Source organism: Saccopteryx bilineata, chromosome 2, assembly GCF_036850765.1.
Source record: "Saccopteryx bilineata isolate mSacBil1 chromosome 2, mSacBil1_pri_phased_curated, whole genome shotgun sequence".
In the NCBI taxonomy this organism is placed as follows: domain Eukaryota; kingdom Metazoa; phylum Chordata; class Mammalia; order Chiroptera; family Emballonuridae; genus Saccopteryx; species Saccopteryx bilineata.
In genome coordinates this window covers 263,267,196-263,288,196 of record NC_089491.1, presented here as the reverse complement: position 1 = coordinate 263,288,196, position 21,001 = coordinate 263,267,196, and the positions used below count along the sequence as shown (strand labels likewise).

The window sequence follows — 21,001 nt, the reverse complement described above, 5'->3', positions numbered from 1 at the left end:
AACACAGGCCCTCCGATGACCAGCGGGGCGGCTTCCAGGCAGTGGTCACCTTTCTCCTCAAAACAAGTGTGCCGGGGTCCAGCCCTGGGGGGGATCCAGGGGTCCTACAGGAGGAGACGGCGTTGGGGAAATCTAGTGAGAGAGCCGATTTCTTTCTCTTTATTCTCTAGTTAGCATTTACTGCCAGGCATCTCTGCCAAATGCTAGTACAGCTCCTTTTTTTATTTTATTTTATTTTTTTATTTTTTTTAAAAAGATTTTTCTGAAGCTGGAAACAGGGAGAGACAGTCAGACAGACTCCTGCATGCGCAGGACCGGGATCCACCCGGCACGCCCACCAGGGGGCCCGCTCTGCCCACCAGGGGGTGATGCTCTGCCCCTCCGGGGCGTCGCTCTGCCGCGACCAGAGCCACTCTAGCGCCTGGGGCAGAGGCCAAGGAGCCATCCCCAGCGCCTGGGCCATCTTTGCTCCAATGGAGCCTTGGCTGCAGGAGGGGAAGAGAGAGACAGAGAGGAAGGAGGGGGGGTGGAGAAGCAAATGGGCGCTTCTCCTATGTGCCCTGGCCGGGAATCAAACCCAGGTCCCCCGCACACCAGGCCGACGCTCTACCGCTGAGCTAACCGGCCAGGGCCTACAGCTCCTTTTTTATACACTCACACCAAGTTACAATTACATGGTATTAATCATTGTTTCTGTTTCACTATGTTTACATGTTTCCAGATAACAGTTAATTTATATCTATAAACTACAAATCAGGTGGCAAATCATTCAAAGTACAACTAAAAAATAACTTGAATAGTGATAACAACATTGGTAAAAGCTTTTAAAGGATTAGTACTAACTAATAACTCAACTTTACTGTTGTTGTGAGTCAAGGGGCAGAGAGAGATTAACAGACGAAATCATTAAGGACTAGCAAAGGACCACCGCTTGCTCAGGCAAATGGCCTTGAGTTCATGCAGTGTCCTAATTTTTCTCACAAGACTTCAAAAGGCTTGCTTATTAAGAAATTGTCATAACATCAAGAGTAACTTTTGCTTAAAGATATATAGAGTGCACCTGCAAGATAGCTCAGTAGCAACATAATATCAGAAGGCATTAATTGCTATTGCTTCTATGGATTCTTCCATATTCCTCTTTATTATCTGAATGAAAAACCTTGGAAAGTATATAAATCTCATGAGAATGTCTCACTGAGAAAGCCCAGCAACTGCCTTTAGTCATAAAACAAGTCTCTTAGCAAAACATTCTTTTCTTGCTGACTGCATTCCCATCCCAGGCCATGCAACGGGCCATTCCCTTACTCCTTTCCTAAGATTCTATTGTCTAGTCAAATTTTATTTATTTACTATATTCACACACTAGTTAAGTTCTAACTATATTCTTCTCAGAGTGTTCCACCATCTGCAGGTCAGGTAAGCAAGAAGAAAGAAAAGTTTCTCTACTCTATCACATGAAAAGGCTAGGGAGGAAAAATGATGAATTAAGTGAAGGCCGAAAGGTGCTCTGTGCACAGCCACTGCCTCCTACCCATTCACAAGTCACAATCTATTCTTTCTAACATGATTAATAAGAAGAAATTCTCCTACAAACTTAACCCTTTACGAGGGATATCATAGCCAGCCCCATGTTTACGAGCCCAGTTCAAGGGGCTTACAGGCTTTTCTGTGGAACTCACACCCTCTGTCTCATTTCCAAAGAAATTACTACAAATCTACAGGGAAAGCACGGTACTATTATCCCTGTGCCATAAATAATAGCACACACCCAGAAAAAGGGGGATATAAGGCCAGATTAATTCAAAAAGTCAAAGGGGGAAGTATCGTTGTGTCTCTCCTTTGGGTGACTTTGTCAACCTGCAGCCATTGGTCTTCACTGCGGTGACTCTGTCAACCAGCAGCCGTTGGTCTTCTCTGCTGTGACCTTGTCAGCCAGCAGTTGTGGGTCTTCTCCTGCTGTGACCTTGTCAGCCAGCAGTTGTTGATCGGCTCCCGACACAAGTGGGCCTCTAACGCAGTGGTCCCCAACCCCCGGGGCCGCGGACCGGTACTGGTTCGTGGGCCATTTGGTACCAGTCCACAGAGAAAGAATAAATAACTTACATTATTTCCATTTTATTTATATTTAAGTCTGAAAAATGTTTTTTTTTTTTTAAATGACCAGATTCCCTCTGTTACATTCGTCTAAGATTCACTCTTGACGCTTGTCTCGGTCACATGATACATTTATCCGTCCCACCCTAAAGGCCGGTCTGTGAAAATATTTTCTGACATTAAACCGGTCCGCGGCCCAAAAAAGGTTGGAGACCACTGCTCTAAAGTACACTGAAGTAAAGGAGGGGAGAGGTAGCACTTATCAGGAAAAAAAATCAAAAGTAGAGAAAAAGATGACCTTGTGTGTTTGTAGAATCAGGTTAGAGGTTGATATTGGTGTTAAGCAACCAAATTGTTCAGGATCCCTCAGGCGGAATCCATTCCAGCTGTGTTACTGCAAGAGTTCCCTCCAGGGTTCTCTGTGTCCTGTGCTGGGGACACTTCGTGCTGCTGCTGTGAGCACCTTCACTGGCCATGGTTGACCTAGTGACAGTGGCTCAGGGCCGGCCCTCAGGGCTCTGGGAGGTGGCTTCTTAAACCTGACCAGGTGAGGGACCCTGGCTGGGCCCTTCCCTGAGGAGCTGTGGCAGTGGAGGGACACCCACCACCACCCCTTTGTACCAAGCCCCGCAGTGTGTGAGGAAAATGTCAAGACCCAGAACTGGACCAGGCTTATGGTTAAAAACTCGCCACTGGCTTGCTGGTCGACAGAGGCCTGGAACAGAGGAGGCTGACAGCAAGCTCCGGCCCCCACTGAGTCCTGGGAGTCTCACTAGACCCAGGACGACAATGGAACGGGAACCAGTTCAGGAGAGGGAAGTAGACTTGAGACTGTGGGTCGGGAAGTCTGCCAAGCTGTGGGCCGTGGGCTTCTGCCTTGTTAGGAATGCAAGACAGGACGTGGGTGTCCGGGGGCCAAAGAGATGGAGAGAGGGCAGCAAGATGGCCCCTGCCAGCATTCCCGCCTCAGGACTCTGGGTGCCAGCTCCCCTGCCTCACCCGCAGACTCGTTGCCCATCAACTTCCTAGCGAAGGTCCGCTCGGCCTGCCTGGGTTTCTGGGGGCAACGGGTGCACCTGAGTTTTGGAGGTTGAAGCAGAAACTGATTTCAAAGAGAGGCCGAGGCCTTGCTGTACAGGGGAGAAGCAGCCCTGGCCTCCACGGTGGCAGAGCGTCCGAGGGATGAGTCATGGGTGTGCCCGCGGGACAGTTGGGGACAGTGCCGCTCCCCCGCCCCTCCCAGCCCCCATCCTAGTGCCCTGGTCCTTTCAACTGCCTCTCACACACTCTGGGCCTGTGCCACTAGGTGTCACCTAGTGGGCCTCCGGTCGCCTGGCCCTCACCATGGTCTCCAAGCTGTCTACCCAACAGGCCCTGTCTTGCTTACACAGTACCACAAGGCAGCTAAAGCTAAAGAAAAACAAACAGGAGTTGCAAGCATAGACATGGCATTGGAAGCCTTGGGACACACAAGATGGCACTCATCTCTCATGTGGCCACTTGGGGCGTTGGGCTAGTGACAGAGCCCCTCTCTTAGTTCCTTAATCTTAAAGGATTAAACGAGTGTTTGTTAGGCACTACTAACACTGCGTTTATTGGTCTACTGTGTTTTCTGTGCACTCTACACACTACTTTGTGGAGTCAGAATGCAATTAAAATAATCAGATTTAAACAGATGTGTACACTTGCATTACTCAACCACAGCTCCTGTGGTACTTCCAGTCCATTACCGAGGACATGACTCTCCACATTGCTTAGGGCTGAAGGGAGGGCCGGCACCTGCCTCCAAGTCCAGGCCTTCAAAACAGGTGGACCCACAGACACAACAGCATCTTTCATAGGCTCTACCCATCAGGGAACAGACTTTTTGGAAGTTAAGAAACTGACTAGGAAAAAATCCAGACTGAAGGGACTGTGAACTAAGGCCGAGTCTGCCACATGCGTTTCTAACAACACCTCATGTCTAAGACCTCTATAGCACTGAGGTGACCACTGCTACAAAACGCCTCCTAACGCCTGGCTCTCAGTAGTGGGACTTCTGATCTGTGCTGTCGAGACCAGTGTGCTTGGTCAAACGATGGCCCATGTCCTTCAGGGGCTCCAGGCTCCTCTTGCCCCAGTGGGCCGGGAATAAGGAGCATTTGTAACCCTGCTCTCGAGCGTCTTAGGCTGGCCCAGTCCTGAGAAACAGCATTCCCAGCTCTGCTACTTGCAGCAGGACCCCGAGTTGTGGGTACAATACTCTGGATAAGCTCTCAGCTCAGTGTTGCATCATCTGGTATCTGGTGTGTGCAGACAACTGCCACTTCTCTTTCCCCACGTCAGGTGCTAAAGCAACCTTGCATTGGGGCACTCGAGTGAGGAGCAGGATGGTTGGTTTGGTTGGCTGAGTACCCAGTGCCTGACAGAGCTGATGCTGAAACATGACCAACTGACCACAAATGGATTCCCTGTAAGGGGCTTGGAATGCCAAGGGAAAGGCTAAGGAGGAAACGAGTATGGCTGACAAGGTCAAGGAAGTGGGGCCACTGTCCTGGGAGAGGCTCCACAAACAAGAGAAGTCAAGAGTTTAGAGTCTTGCAAATAGCAGTCCATAAATTGCATAAAATAGAAATAATTTCTAGACTAAGAAGCTCTTACCTGGTATGTCCCCCCAAGAAGATGGAAGCGGCCCGAGTTCCATGACTTGATTTGCAGCATTTCAGTACAGATACCTGTGTTAGGAGCCATTGTTCTTGAAGTGAGTTCATTGTTGGAAACCACCAAAGAAACTGACTTAGCAAAGGGCAGAGTTTGTCCAGGCCAGCAGCAGGGCAGGACCAGACACCCCAGGGGCCTGCCCCGCCCGCCCCGCTCCTGGGGAGAACTGTGCTGTTCTTGACCAGTGCTCTGCACCGGTATACAAAACTGCAACACTGAGGCTCTGACATAAAGGTTAGGCTTTACAAAACACCTCTGTCTACAGAGACAACAGTGGAGCTGGTTGGCAGTAATGTGAGCTGCTATGCAGGCAGCAGATTCTATCTTTTAACACTTCATTGGCAAAACAGAACTTCCTCTCCTTCACCCTTACGGAGAACTGGTCCCCCCCCCCAAGTGGCTAAGATAACTTACCTGTTTAACCAAGGCCTGTGCTGGCAGGCCACAAGGCGATTCAGATAGAAGCCTACACCTCCCAAAGTCCTCTCCACCGCAGTGTAAACAGGGAGCTGTGGAGCTATCTTATCCAGAAAAGACGTGAGCTGGAAGAACAGTAATGGAACATGCTTGGCTTTGCATAAACCTGGCTGGCATCTCTTCATTAGCTCAGATTAGAAAGAAGAAAATTCCCTTTGGGAGTTCCAACATGCAGGCTCTTTGGGGAAGAACCTCAGAGTAGTGAGAAAGGAATGGGGTCCAGGATGCAGCTTTGGAAATACAACTTGCCTAATGCTCAAGACTTCTTAGAGAAACCCCAAACTCAGAATAGCTGAGAAACCAGAAAAAAAGGAGACAAGGACAAAGTGTATCGCGGAGGGCAGAGGGGAGATGTAAGTGGGCACTGAAAGCATGTGCTTTGCTGCAGCTCCCTCTTCAAAAGGGAGCTACTTCCAAACTGGGGAAATTCTAGTGTCTGCTGTGGTTGATTTTTTTTTTTTTTTCATTTTTTCATTTTTCTGAAGCTGGAAACGGGGAGAGACAGTCAGACAGACTCCCGCATGCGCCCAACTGAGATCCACCCGGCACGCCCACCAGGGGCGACGCTCTGCCCACCAGGGGGCGATGCTCTGCCCATCCTGGGCGTCGTTCTGCCGCGACCAGAGCCACTCTAGCGCCTGAGGCAGAGGCCACAGAGCCATGCCCAGCGCCCGGGCCATCTCTGCTCCAATGGAGCCTTGGCTGCGGGAGGGGAAGAGAGAGACAGAGAGGAAAGCGCGGCGGAGGGGTGGAGAAGCAAATGGGCGCTTCTGTGTGCCCTGGCCGGGAATTGAACCCGGGTCCTCCGCACGCTAGGCCAATGCTCTACCGCTGAGCCAACCGGCCAGGGCCTGCTGTGGTTGATTTTAAAATGAATATGTGCGGCCCTGGCCCATTGGCTCAGCAGTAAAGCGTCGGCCCGGTGTGTTTAAGTCCAGGGTTCCTTTCTCTCTCTCTTCCCCTCCTGCAGCCAAGGCTCCATTGGAGCAAAGTTGGCCTGGGCGCTGAGGATGGCTCCATGGCCTCTGCCTCAGGCGCTAGAATTGCTCCGGCCACAACAGAATGCCCCAGATGGGCTGAGCATCCCCCCCTCCTGGGCATGCGGGGTGGATCCTGGTCGGGCGCATGTGGGAGTCTGACTGCCTCCCCGTTTCTAACTTCGGAAAAATACAGAAAAAAAAAATTTATGCAGTTTTTCTGCTCAAGTTTTAAGGTCTTAGAAGACTCGCAACTGAAGTCCAAATTACATTCAGGAGTCCCAGTGTAGGGCATTCCCCTCCCCCCCAAAACTTGCCCAGAAGTGAGAATAACGGAAAGTTACATTTCTTCTGTTTGGGATTTAGTTTTTGTATGAGAAGCTAGAAAAATTAAAACGACCAACTGCCAGGGTATTTCTAACCATTTCCTGGCACCTACCTTTAATTGGAGTCACTCTGATAGAACCCCTGTCCCCACCCGGGTCTCCTGATTAGCCATCAGCATCCTGGAGAGCTGAGGAAGAAGTGTGGTGGACCGGCAGTGAGTATAGGAGTGTACTCTGGTCTTTACCAAATCCAGAGGCCGTTCTGAGTTCTGGGGACAACAGAACCTTTGGTTCTGACATCTCAGGACCGAGCTAGAGCTGCAGGAGACCCCATCTGGAGACAGAGGGTCTTCCCATTAGTCTTCTGGGACAAACAGAGCAGGTAGGAGGTGATGGGACCTCTGGTACCAACAACCAAAAGTGAAGATGAGGTGACAAAGTCTAGAAAGGAGCAATTTATTAAAAAAAAAACAAAGAAACCCAACAAAACAGCCCTCAGCAGGATTTGAAGACACAGAGAAATGCACCGTCCCAATCGCTTCACATTTCCCTGACGACACGAGACACATCGCCTGTAGTGCTGCCCACCACGCTGCCCACTGCAGGCAGGCATCACTGCACACCCGTTCATCACACAGGTCAAGGCAGAGGCAGTCACCTGCACAGGGGACAAAGCGGGATACGGGCCCTTCCTTCTCTGGCCTCTGCTGTCAGTGCAGGCCAACTCCGGGCTTCTCTCTGCGGCTGAACAATGGCCAGTTTCTTATCAGGCTGGGGCTGCTCGACGGCAAGGGGACATCACTCACGCTGGTCACCACCGGAACGCTGGCTCCAGCCCAGACTGCAGCGCATGGCCAGACTCAAAGGGGGCAGGGCAGCTTGCTCTCTCCACAATTGCTGGAATGTAGGATGCACTGCAGAGGGGCACCTGACAACTGTCCCCAGTACCCAGCTGTCACCACAGGTAAACCAAGACCATAATTACAACAGCAAGGACAGGATTGTTTTTTTCCTTTTTTTTTCTTAAAGGAGTGAGGGCATGGAAAATACAGCACACCAATGAAACAAAATGCCAAAAAAAAAAAAAAAAATAATACAAAATATAGAAAATAGAAAAATGTATTTACAAGTAGTACATTACTATGATCTGAAAGCACAAAGACACCTGCAGCTATAATACATGCATTGGTTCAAGAAGAAAGTACTAATAAAAACGTCGTAAAGGAGAAGCCTGTAAAAACAAAAAAAGGGCCAAAAAGGTTTCTTTTCATCCCTAATTTGCTACGCTGATCAAAACCAAATGAGAGTCCCCTTAAAGTCCATGAGTATATCAGTACAAATACTATACTGGTTTTTAACTGCACGTTCAATTGTGGAGGAAAAGACAGCAGCTTATCCATATACAAGAAAGCCCGAGTCAGTGGCTCTACATGCTAACAATTACAGCAAGCCCCTGTCTGCTACACAGCATGATCTTAGCAGGGTTTAAGTTTGTTTATTCATATATATCTATGTGTGTGTGTATGTATAAAAACCGTGCCCTCGTTCACTTCCAACACAACATCTGGGTGGACATGAACTCTTTACAACAATTCGTATGTGTATGTTGTAAGAAGTCACTCAATGTCTGTGGATTTAATAAGTCACTTCACACCACAGAAAATATTTAATAAATCCAAAAAAAGGAAAGAAGAATATAACGACAGAAGAGCTTCTGTCTCAGTTCTCTGAAGCTGCGTCCCCCATAGGATACTGGTCCCAAAGTTCTTGAGGGTTCACTGAAGAAACTTCGGTTTGCTAATGTTTTTCATCCTTTTAGTGTTCAAAAGGTCTAGATCGACTCCTTGCCATTGTCAGTTTTAAACAGTCACATCTCCATCCCCAAAAGGTAACAGTCTGGTGCAAGTCCATAAAAACGGGGAGAGGAAGGAGCGCTGGGGAGGGTCCGTCACTGCAGGAGGGCTCCACCTCTACCACGGCACAAGAGAAGGCCCCAGGCAGGGTGCTGGCACCGTGCTCCTGCAAACAAGCTCCCTTCCAATGCCAGATCCAATCCCATGTCAGTTCCTGAAACAGGTAGGTACATCTCCGAGTACCAGGCCAACTCTAAGAGGAAACAAAACCACGCGTTGACAGAAAAGGACTAAGATGGCCATTCTGGTCACTCTCCATGCTCCATCATACTTCCAGGAATCGGGAGCTGCTGGACTTGGAGTGGAACGGCTCAGACCACATCCGCCGGAGGTCACCCTGGGAAAGAAGGAACTTGACTAAGTTACAGGTTTAATCACAGGCACACAAATTCTTGATCTCAGGCTGCTTCTGAGGAGTATCAAAGAATGTTCACATTTTACTGACTGAAGAGTAACCCACCATTCTATGAAGAACCCACTAGCCCTTCTGTGAGCAAGGAAGGGCTTTCACTAACTCTGTCCTGGTACAAGTTCTATCACTCATGAGTCAGAAGATGGTCCAGTGGTCGGCAAACTCATTAGTCAACAGAGCCAAATATCAAGAGTACAACGATTGAAATTTCTTTTGAGAGCCAAATTATTTAAACTTAAACTATATAGGTAGGTACATTCCTTATCGAGGTAGCGCCTGCACGTGGTATTTTGTGGAAGAGCCACATTCAAGGGGCCAAAGAGCCACATATGGCTCGGTGTGCCGACCAAGGGGTCTAGGCAAATTGATTTACCTGTTTCCTCTCCTCTAAAATGGAATTGCAAATAGAAATCTTGTAAATAAAATAATGCTCCAAGTCTAGTTTTTAAATTTTTCTATTTTCAAACTTTATTGATTTAAGGTTTTTTCTTAGATTCCACATATAAGTGAGATTACATAGTATCTTAATAAGGATTGTACAGAATCTGTATGCTACTTTAGGTCATAGGGACATTTTAAGAATATTCTTCCAATCCATGAGCAAGGTATGTCCTTCCATTTATTTCTATCTCATTCAATGTTTTCTTCAATGTCTTATATTGTAGTTTTCAGAGTACAGGTCTATCATCTCTGATTAAGTTTATTCTTACAAATATATTTTGATGCATTTGTAAACAGGACTGTCTTAATTTCATCTTCTGATTGTTCACTGTTGATGTATAGAAATACAACAATTTCTGTACACTGACTTTACATTCTGCAACTACAGTCATTTGTTCCAAGTAGTTGATTGGTAGAGTCTTTAGTTTCTACATACAGTATCATATCATCTGCAGATACTGAGTTGTCTAATTTGGAATGCCTATTATTTATCTGACTGCTGTGCCTAAGTAACAGTGAGCACATTTGTCTTGTTCCTGATCTTAGAAGAAAAGCTTTCAGCTTTTCACTACTGAATTTAATATTAGCTTTAGGTATGTACGGCCTTTATTATATTGAGAAAAATATATATTCTATCTATGCACACTGAGTTTTTCACATAAAAGGATGCTGAACTTTGTTAGATGCATCCACTGAGATGATCATATGGTTATCAATTATTTGGTTAACATGATGTAGTACATTGCTTGATTGCTGGATGTTGAATCACCCTTGGGATGAATCCCACTTAGTCATAATATACAATGCATTGCTGAATCTGGCTTGCTAATATATTCTTGAGAATTTGAATCTGGCTTGCTAATATTTTGTTGAGAATTTTTAAATCTATATTTATGGAGGCTACTGACTGCCACTTTCTTTTTTTTGTAATGTTCTTTATCTGGCTTTGGTATCAGGGTAATGCTGGCCTATAAAATGACTTTGTAGGCCCTGGCTGGTTGGCTCAGCGGTAGAGCGTTGGCCTGGAGTGCGGGGGACCTGGGTTCGATTCCCGGCCAGGGCACATAGGGGAAGCGCCCATTTGCTTCTCCACCCCCACCCCCTCCTTCCTCTCTGTCTCTCTCTTCCCCTCCCGCAGCCAAGGCTCCATTGGAGTAAGGATGGCCCGGGCGCTGGGGATGGCTCCTTGGCCTCTGCCCCAGGCGCTAGAGTGGCTCTGGTCACGACAGAGCGACGCCCCAGAGGGGCAGAGCATCGCCCCCTGGTGGGCAGAGCGTCACCCCTGGTGGGCTTGCCGGGTGGATCCCAGTCGGGCACATGCGGGAGTCTGTCTGACTGTCTCTCCCCGTTTCCAGCTTCAGAAAAATACAAAAAAAAAATAAATAAATAAAATAAAATGACTTTGTAAGCATCCCTTTTCAATTTTTTGAAATAGTTTAACAAGGATAAATATTTTCTTCTTTGAATGTTTGGTAGAATTCACATGTGAAACCATCTGGTTCTGGATGTTTATTTGTTGAAAGCTGTTTCTTTAAATTACTGCTTCAATTTCATTGCTAGCATTTCATAGTCTATTCAAACTTTGTAGTACTTCTTGCTCCAGTCTTGGAAGGTTACACTTCTGGTAATTAATCCATTTCTTTTAAATTATATTTGCTGGCATATACTTGTTTTATAGTGCTTAATTTTTTGTATTTCTGTGCTATCAGTTGTAAATTCTTTCATTTGTATTTATTTAAGCTCTTTTTTATTTTGGCTTATAAACAAATTTATTTCTGAGTTCTGGAGGTTGAAAGTCTAAGACCTAGGTGCCAGCCTTGTGGGTTCTGGTGAGAACCCCAATCCTGGTTCTCTTTTTCTTGATGAGTTTGGCTCAAGATTTTTCTATCTTTTCAAAGAACCAGCTCTTAGCTTTATTGATATTTTGTTTTTAAATTTTATTTTTTAGCAAGAGAAATAGGGACAGACAGGAAGGGAGAGAGATGAGAAGCATCAACTCTTCGTTGCAGCACCTTAGTTATTCACTGACTACTTTCTCATATGTGCCTTGACCAGGGGGCTACAGCTCAGCTAGCAACCTTGGGCTCAAGCCAGTGACCATGGGGTCACGCCTATGATCCAACATTCAAGCTGGTGAGCCTGTGCTTTATCCACTGCACCACTGCCTGGTCAAGATCTATTTTATTTCTGATCTTAACTATTTCCTTCCTTCTACTTATTTGTTTTGTTTTTCTTTTTCTAATTCCTTTAGGTGTAGAGTTTAACTTGGAATCTTCTTGTCTCCTGATGTAGGCCTGTATAGCTATGAACTTCCCTCTTAGAATGGCTTTTGGCGCATCCCATAAATTTTGAAAACTTGCTCTTACTTTTCATTTGTTTCCCTAGTTGATTTCTAGTTTCATGTCACTGTGGTCAGAAAAGATGTCTGCTATGGTTTCATTCTTGTTGAATCTTGATTTGTGGCCTAATGTGGATCTATCCTGGAGAATGGTTTGTGTGTGTTTGGAAAAAAAAATGTGTATTCTGCAGTTTTAAGTAATTTTTTTAATTTTTAGTTACAGTTGACATACAATATTATATTAGTTTCAGGTGTACAACCCAGTGATCAGGCATTATATAACTTACTAAGTGTTCATTCTGATGTCTCATACCCATTTGATACCATACAGTTATCAGAATGATTATATCCTCTATGCTGTACTTTTACATCCCTATGACTATTCTGTAATACTTTTTTCACCCATTTCCCCAAAACCCCTCCTGTCTGGCAATTGTCAAAATGTTCTCTGTTCAGACAGTCCCCAGGTTACAAATAAGATAGTTCTGTAGAATTTGTATGTAAGCTATAACAGGTACATTTACCTATTAAATGCAACTTGGACAGATGTTTGTCTTACCATAGTATTTTTTACCTTTCTGTGCATATAAATACTTAAACATTTTCAAGCCTACTCACAGGGAGTGAGCCCAAGTACGTGCATGGGCCCTTTAAGAGAAGCTGCCTGTGACTCCTACCTCTCTCCATGTCATTCAACCACCACCCTCATTGGTTTTTACAGCCAGAAATTATGGGGAGTTCTCCTGGCTCTGGAACCCTGGGACCCCTCACTCCTCAACAGGGACCTCCTTCCCAATTTTAAAAAACCGCAAGTTGGGGTGGGACCAGCCTGGTCCTCCGTCCCTACCAGTCTTGATGTGGCTGCTTCTTTAAATTCCTAGTTGTAGGACTTCTATGCAGCTAGACTTCAGGTGGCTCTGAACGATGGTGGTTCTGTAGTTTAGTTGTAATTGTGATGTGGTTTTGGGGGGATTTGGGTGCTGTGTTTACCTATGCCACCCTCTAGTCTGGAAGTATTTTGCAGTTTAAATTGCTCTCATCTAATATGACATTTAAGGTCATTGTTTCATTATTTTATGTCTGGATGATCTAGCCACTGATGTGAATGGGGTATTAAAATCCCCTACTATACTGTGAATTTCTCCCTTTATGTTCATTAATAATCACTTTTCATATTAGGTGTTCCTTTTTCATCCCTTCAACTTTCAATCTGTCTTTCGATATGAAGTGAGTCCCTTGTAGAGATAGGTCATGTTTTTTAAAAAGTCCATTCAGCCATCTTATGTCTTCCTATTGGAGCATTTACTCCATTTACATTTAAAGTAATTATTGATAAGTATGCACTTATTGCCATTTTGTTCATTGTTTTTATAGTTGTCCTCCATTTTCTTCTGCTCTTGATCTCTTCCCTTATGTTTTGCTTTTTCTTGTTTTGCTGTTTTTTTTTAAATCTGTTTAGGTTCCTTTCTCTTTGTTCTTTATCTTTTATAGGCTTTTGGTTACCATGAGGTTCATAGATAGCTGTCTTTATCTGTAATAGTCTATTTTAAGCTGATTGGTGTTTAAGTTCAAATATATAAGGACTACATTTTACATCCCTCCTTATGCTTTATGTTCTTGATGTCAGTTTTTAGAGTATGTTAAGAAAGCTGGGGCCAGTGAAATCAGGAAGGAGTAGGAGAGAAGCACCAGGAGTACCTAGGTGCGGCTTCTTTGGCTCACTGGAAATGTAGGAAAAAAATGAGGCAAGGCGGGACTGTTATCAGCTCACTGGGAAGTCGAGAAAAGGGGCCCTGGAGAAAGGTGTAGGGGGTTAGCTTGGTATAAGCTGCTGCTGCCACCGCCGCCACCGCCATTGCTCCCCTGATAGCAAGTCTGTGGGGACCTTTAGAGTTTAGGAGATGCGCGCCTGAGAGGGAAGACAGGTGTGGGCGTTTTTGAGGCAGCACATGTCATACCTTAGACCTTTTTATGTTGTGTATCTCCAAACTACTTACTGTAGTTTAATACTTTATTCTTTTAACCTTTGTAGTAGCTTTTGTCTGATTTGCTGTATTTATTTACTATCTGGATATTTATTTCTGGTCATGGCCTTTCCTTTTCTACTTAAAGATGACCCTTGACTGTTTCTTGTAAAGCTGGCTTAATTGTAATGAAATACTTCAGTGTTTGTCTGGGAAATTCTCGTCTCTCCTTCAATTCTGAATAACCTTGTTCAGTAGGTTATTCCACACTGTAGGTTCTTTTCTCGTTTTACTCATTTGCTTCAAGATTGTGTCTATTAACTTTTGCCCTTTTAACCACAATATGTCTTGGTGTGGGTCTCCTTGTTCATCTTATTTAGAACTCTCTGTGCTGCCTAGACAGACCTGGATGCCTGCTTCCTTTCCTGGATTAGAAAAGTTTTCAGCCATTATTTCTTTAACTAAATTAAGGAATTCCTGTCCCTTTCTGTCGTTTCTTTCTAGGATCCCTATACTGCAAGTACTTGAGCACCACTGTTATCCCAGAGGTCCCTTAAGCTATTCTTATGTATTTAAACCCTTTCCTCTTCCATCTGCTCCGAGTTGTTGATTTCCCCTGCTCCATCTTCTAGGCCACTGATCTGCTCTGTGTTAGCCAACCCAGTGTGTTTGTTACGTTCTCCAGGTCTGCTTGGCTCTCTTTGTTCACGTACTACCTAAGTCCCTCCATTCCATTTTCAAGTCTGGTGAAGAGACTTATCACCATTCTGAATTCTTTATCAGGCTAATAATTGTGTTTCCATTCAATTTTTCTTTTTTTTTGTATTTTTCTGAAGTTGGAAACGGGGAGGCAGTCAGACTCCAGCATGCACCCGACCGGCATCCACTCAGCATGCCCACCAGGGGGCGATACTCTGTCCATCTGGGGCATCGCTCTGTTGCAACCAGAGCCATTCTAGCGCCTGAGGCAAAGGCCATAGATCCATCCTCAGTGCCCGGGCCATCTTTGCTCCAATGGAGCCTTGGCTGCGGGAGGGGAAGAGAGAGAGAGGAAGGAGAGGGGGAGGGGTGGAGAAGCAGATGGGCGCTTCTCCTGTGTGCCCTGGCTGGGAATCGAACCCGGGACGTCTGCATGCCAGGCCGACGCTCTACCACTGAGCCAACTGGCCAGGGCCTCCATTCAATTTTTCTCCTGAGATTTTTTCTTGTTCCTTCATGTGAGAGATTTTTTTGTCTTTGACTTTCTTTCTATGAGTTAAGAGAAAATAGTTCTGTCTTCCGAAAGTCTTGGAAAAGTGGCTTTATGTAGAAGTATGCCTTGTGTAGACTGCAGGGTGGTTTTGGCAGGATGGTAGGAGCTGAGCAGGTGCTTTAGGTGTCTGGGGCAGTGGCCTACTGAGCTGGAGCAGCTGCAAACGAGGAGGCCAGGTGCATGTAACAGCCCTGTGGGTCCTGCCTGCTCCCTCTGTTTAGGCAGAAATGGACTCAGGCAATGTGTCCAGGAACAGAATGCAGGCAGGCCGGCCAGAGCATGTGGACAGAGGCTCTGCCCCCACTATGGCGGTGGACAGGGAATGTAAACAGTGGTGTTCAGCGGTCCCTCTGACCCAGAGAACTGCTGCCGCGCTCTAGCCTTCATAGTCTCTACCTGGTCCGCTGTATGAAAGGGTCCTGTGGAAGAGACCTCTGTGCAAGCTTCATGTGCTGGGGAGTTTTGGAAAGCCACTTGGAGCCAAGCAGGCACTCACAGCCTGAGGCACTAAGCCTGCCTGGCAGAGCGTCTCACTGGAAAGACGCCAGGTGGCTGTGCTGACACCCTGTTGTTTCTGCTTGCTCCTATTTCCAAACTTTAATGCAGACTATTAAAAGAGCTGTTGGGTGGCAACAGGGTGCTGCTTTTAGGAGGAGCAGGAAGTCTCTGCAGCTGGGCTGTGGGGACTTCAGTTAATTATCCATGAGCAGGTGGTGTAGTGGTCTCACCCATTAGCATTTTCTGCCAGTGGCTGCAAGAATCTGGAAGAGGTTGCTAATATCAGGTTAGTAAAACAAAAGAACAAAACCCTGTTGTCAAGATCAAGAGCTGAGGAGCTTAAGTAGAACCACCTCCAACAAGGAGAATACATACCCAAGTCCAGGATCAATGCCAGTTATTGCTTTCACAGAATTATAACTGCTTCTCTCACCTTTAAATAGGCCATTGTGAGAAGTGGCAATAAGGTAAATGGCACCAAATAGAGAAGTGCAGGCTGGGCCGCTCGGTGAATGCGCGATGCCACCGTAGCAGTGAGCAGACCTATGAAAATAGAGAGGCGGCTGTGAATAACTCCCAGGGGCAGGCCCTGAGGGCAGTTATCTGTCACCTGGACGCACCCTGGCAGTCCCAAGAGCGTACAGATCTAATGAGACATAGGCCATCCTATGAGTAGGGTGTAAATGCCCAGTTTCAGCAGTTTAAAAAACATCAACTCTAGAATTCCAAGGACCTGTGACCAGCCCAACTCGCACTTGGTGCTCTGGTCTGAGCCCGCACTTTGGCCCTGAGTGACCAATCTCCCTTTGTCTCCTGTGGTATGTGGTGTCTGACTCGGAGGCAGGAAGCCCAGGTTCCAGTTTCAGCTCTGTTACTTACAAGAGCTCTGTAGCCTTGGTTAAGGTGTTTTACCTCCTGGAGCCTCCCATCTGTCTGGAGGGAAACAGCATTTGCCCAGTCCCTGTTTTCAGACCGAATACATCCACATATTGGAAGTGTTACAGATGGAGGGAGGCGCTGACATGAGTAGGAGGTGAGAAAGGCACCTCCCCACGCCCTTCCCCGTGTGCCCCGCCTGGCCACGCCCTCTCAGCTGCCTGTAAGTGAGCTTGCTAGAGAAGAACTATCCTGGGGGGAGTCTGAGAGAGAACATGAAGGGCAGTATGCTTAATAAAGTAGAAAATACACATGACATTCATTAAATTCGAGCTGAAGATTTTTAAATAAGCACCCAGACTGACCCAGGATCATTAGATTGTAGGTGTTCTTGACTTTGAGGCCAAAGCACACTCTTACTACAACGTTCTTCAGACCCGGGGGCCTGGGCTGGCTAGCACAGACGGGTCCGCCATCTGTGCTAGCAGGCTGTGGGCTTGGGGATGCTTTCCTTCCTGGTCGCCTATGGACAGCAACCAGTCACTGCTCTTCCTTCACCCAGCGTCTGCAGCTAAAAGACCTGGTTTAATTCCGGGGGTAGAGGACAGCCAGAAAGGGGGTACAAATGCAGGTGCTGGCCTCTCTTACCCACGAAGTATCCAATGAGGGTGCAGTGAAAGTAGGAGACCTTCTGCATGCGTCCAGAGATGTTGGCGGGTCCAGAGGCACCACAGGAGTCACCATTGGCTTGTTTTTTGTAGTTGTCATAACGAAGGACAAAGCACAACAGGAGTCCGGGCATCACAATGTCTCCAATGCCCAACATGGAGAAGTGACTGCCAGTGGAGCTGGAACGCAGTGTCACATGTCAGCGATGCCACACTCTATAATTCTGTTCTCTCCTTCCTGTGCAAAATCTGTCAGCTTTTTAAAAAGCCAAAGAACTTATCTGAATGGTAGATGGAAATCTTTACTGGTTGAACACTAGTTTTTAAAGAGTTTAGAGATTAGTCCTGGCCAGTTGGCTCAGTGGATAGTGTTGGCCTGGTGTGCGACCGTCCTGGGTTCTATCCCCAGTCAGGGCACACAGGAGAAGCAACCATTTGCTTATCTTCCCCTCCCTCTCCCCCTTCTCTCAGCCAGTGGCTCAGCTGGTTCAAACACTGACCCCAGGTGCTGAGGATAGCTCAGCTGATTCGCGCATCGACCCCAAACGGGGGTTGCCGGGTAAATCCCAGTAGGGCACATGCAGGAGTCTATCTCCCCTTCTCTCACTTAAAAAATAAAAAGTTTAGCCTGACCAGGCAGTGGCGCAGTGGATAGAGCGTCAGACTAGGATGCGGAGGACCCAGGTTCGAGACCCCAAGGTCGCCAGCTTGAGCGCGGGCTCATCTGGTTTGAGCAAAGCTCACTAGCCTGAACCCAAGGTCGCTGGCTCAAGCAAGGGGTCACTCGGTCTGCTATAGCCCCACGGGGTCAAGGCACATATGAGAAAGCAATCAATGAACAACTAAGGTGTCACAACAAAAAACTGATGATTGATGCTTCTCATCTCTCTCCATTCCTGTCTGTCTGTCTCTATCTGACTCTCTGTCTCTGTAAAAAAAAAAAGGCCCTGGACAGTTGGCTCAGTGGTAGAGCATCGGCCTGGCGTGTGGGAGTCCTGGGTTCGATTCCCGGCCAGGGCACACAGGAGAAGCGCCCATCTGCTTCTCCACCCCTCCCCCTCTCTTTCCTCTCTGTCTCTCTCTTCCCTTCCTGCAGCCAAGGCTCCATTGGAGCAAAGATGGCCCGGGCGCTGAGGATGGCTCTGTGGCCTCTGCCTCAGGTGCTAGAATGGCTCTGGTCGCAAGACAGCGACGCCCTGGATGGGCAGAGCATTGCCCCCTGGTGGGCATGCCGGATGGATCCTGGTTGGGGGCATACAGGAGTCTGTCTGACTGCCTCCCCGTTTCTGGCTTCGAAAAAATACAAAAATAAATAAATAAATAAACAAACAAAAAGTTTAGAGACTATATGCCACAAGAGGACCAGCAATAGAGGTCTTCAACCCAGTCCCACAGGACTTTAGGAAAGCACCTTGCAGATGACAGCAAGTGATCTGCTTAATCACTGCCATCTCCAGAAATGTCCAGCAGTTCACTATCTGTCGCACATTCACTGCTGAGACTTCAGATAAGCACCTAACTACCACCAGACACAGGAGTAAAGCACCCAACTACCACTAGACACAGGAGTAAAGCAGAAGATTAATTTTTCCAAGATTATATTACCAGGAACTGTAAAATATAAGCATTAGGACATAATTTTTACAAATGTCTTAGAAGTAAAAAGATCCAGAATCTCCTGTAAATGTATTTTAAATTGGCTGGAGAGAATTAATAGTAGTAACACATGGGTGTTGATAACATTAGTCAATAATAAAAAGCAGCACCTATATCACTTAAGTGATAAATTTTGCAAGTCAAGTCAGTATTCTCTTCCTTATTTGTAAGATGGAGATGCTGAATCACAAGCCTTTGCAGGCTAGGATTAGAATGCTGGTGACAAAAATCAATCAATGAACAGGAAGGCAGTGTGTGCACTGTCACGGGCCTGATATGTCAGTCTTACCTTGGGAAAACCAGTTTTCCAGGCAGAGACAGGCGAGGAACATCACGCCCAACATTGGGCCCCAAGTGGAGCTTCCGGGAAAGCACATCAAGGGGATTGTCAGCTGGCTGGGTGGCCACCTTCACCATGACGTTGCTATTGAAGATGTAGGCGGAGAAAAACACCTGCCAAGTGGAGGTCACCTTTAACAGAGGGAGCTGGAAGCAACCTGATTTTCAGCATCAACCTCTGTTCTTAAGAGTAGAGTCTCAGAATACGCAACATCAAATTGATGGCATGCTTTGAGGAGAAAATCCTTGCTCCCAGGGTAGAGAACCTTGTCTGCCTGCTCCCTCTTCTGCCCTCACTGTCACACACAGGTTATCTACTGTAACACTGCTCAGGAAACAAAGGCTCACCTCACTTGCTGCTCAGCTTTTACACATGCAGTTTAGGACTGGAGGGAGCGGTCTTAAATGGGAGGTACTCCAGCCAGCCAAACTTGAGATACTTAAGACTCCAATTAAACACAAGGAAAACTGTGGCTTCAGGGAAACAGACACTTACCCAAAACACATCGTAGATTAGGAGCCCTGAGAGAAGCAGGCAGGAGACCTTGAGGCTGGGCAGGCGGACGAAGGCGATCATGGCTACACAGAGACCCATGGCCAGGGCTAGGAGGAGACCGTAGACAGCAGTCAGAGTCACCACGGGCTCCTCTCCTTTCCACAAGCTATTCAGCTCATATACTTAACAAGGTCATCAAGTTCCCTCAAAATCAGGCAGCCTTGAGCCCCAGTCTAAGAATCTACAGCCTACAGGCAAAATACCCATTTTAGCCCATTCTAATCTACTAGTATTTGGGGAAATCCCATTTCTCAATAATAGCTGGTGCTCAACTTTGTAAGGCCCAGGAGATTTTCAATTCTGATAAAGCCCAGAGCAGACACAGTTCGGGACCACCTAGCCTCAGTTTCCTGCCTCTGCCATCACTGCAGATGCATCACCCTTGCTCCTTACGTTCCAGTTCACTCGCCTGTACCGCTGCCCTTTCACTTACTCAGGGCCACTGCTCCAACAACTCATTCCTCTCTACCCTTGCCTTATTTTTTCTTCTTGCACTTCTCAAAATCTGGCACATGCTGTATGTACCCTTTCAAAAATCTCTCCTCGCAACTAAACTGTAAGGTCTTCGAGGGCAAGGCCCCTACTGTCTCCCCGGAGTCTAGAACAGGCCTGGCAGGTGAACAGTCTGTCCCTGCCTTCAGCTCTCTGCCTCCATTCTTCTGAAAACATAGGTCTGATGAGGCCATGCGGCTGCTCACAAACCTCTGTGGGTTCTCGCAGAAGTGGCATGAAAGGGGACCAACTCGGCTGCGCACTGGCAGGGATGCACAGGGGGGCACTGTCCAGTCACCCCGCCCTCGGCATGCACTTCTGCTGCTGTTCTCAGGATGCCCCAAAATGATCATTCTCCTCGACACATGCTATGTTCTTTTTATGCTCTACCCAGAGGCCCTGTCCTGGGCTTCTTCCCGGGAGAATTCATCCTCAGTTCTAGAGGCCAGGACAGAAAGCTCTTCCTCAGGGAGTCTTTTCTGACCTAACCTATTTTTTCTTTGCATTTATTCTATAATAGTGTGGTTTATATACAAGTTAGTTTATATTTCCTAAACTTGGCACTCCTAGTAGACAGAAACTATGGCTTATTTTTTTCTGTGGATCCCCAGCACTTGACAGTAGACATTCAACAAATAATTGCTGAATAAATGAAGAATTAAAAGTTTAATCAACTTCAAACTTCAAATTAGTCTAAGGAAAGTAAGAAAAGCAAGTAAAGCTGTATCACAGATGTTTATCATTTTAACAGATTTGGTAAACTTTCAATGTATGTAACAAAGTGGGCATACACAGGCATACCTAAGAGATATTATGGGTCAGCTCTAGACCACAATAAAGTAAGTCATATTCTTTTTGCTAGTGGAGGGTCCTGCCTTCAATTTGTAAAAAATACAACATCTGTGAGGCCCACTGAAGCAAAGCGTAATAAAATGAGGTCTGCCTATATCACAGTTTGGCATACCCTGGATACATCAATTCAACTATGTAATACTTAATGGGTTCCTCCTTTAGGTATGGTG

General features: G+C 46.6%; 1 protein-coding gene across 6 annotated transcripts in view; it reads right to left on the bottom strand.

The window, feature by feature from the left end:
• Positions 1 to 7,014: 7,014 nt before the first annotated feature.
• SPPL3 (signal peptide peptidase like 3) overlaps positions 7,015 to 21,001 on the bottom strand; it is a 147,821-nt gene continuing 133,834 nt past the window's right edge. For all 6 annotated transcript variants that reach the window (XM_066260407.1, XM_066260409.1, XM_066260408.1 and 3 more), the window contains 5 exons: positions 19,428 to 19,534; positions 18,882 to 19,045; positions 16,917 to 17,116; positions 15,826 to 15,935; positions 7,015 to 8,824 (listed from right to left, as the gene is read on the bottom strand). In XM_066260407.1, coding sequence (XP_066116504.1) covers positions 8,753 to 8,824; positions 15,826 to 15,935; positions 16,917 to 17,116; positions 18,882 to 19,045; positions 19,428 to 19,534 — 653 coding nt within the window. In that variant the 3' untranslated portion in view covers positions 7,015 to 8,752. The remainder of the gene's footprint in view (positions 8,825 to 15,825; positions 15,936 to 16,916; positions 17,117 to 18,881; positions 19,046 to 19,427; positions 19,535 to 21,001) is intronic.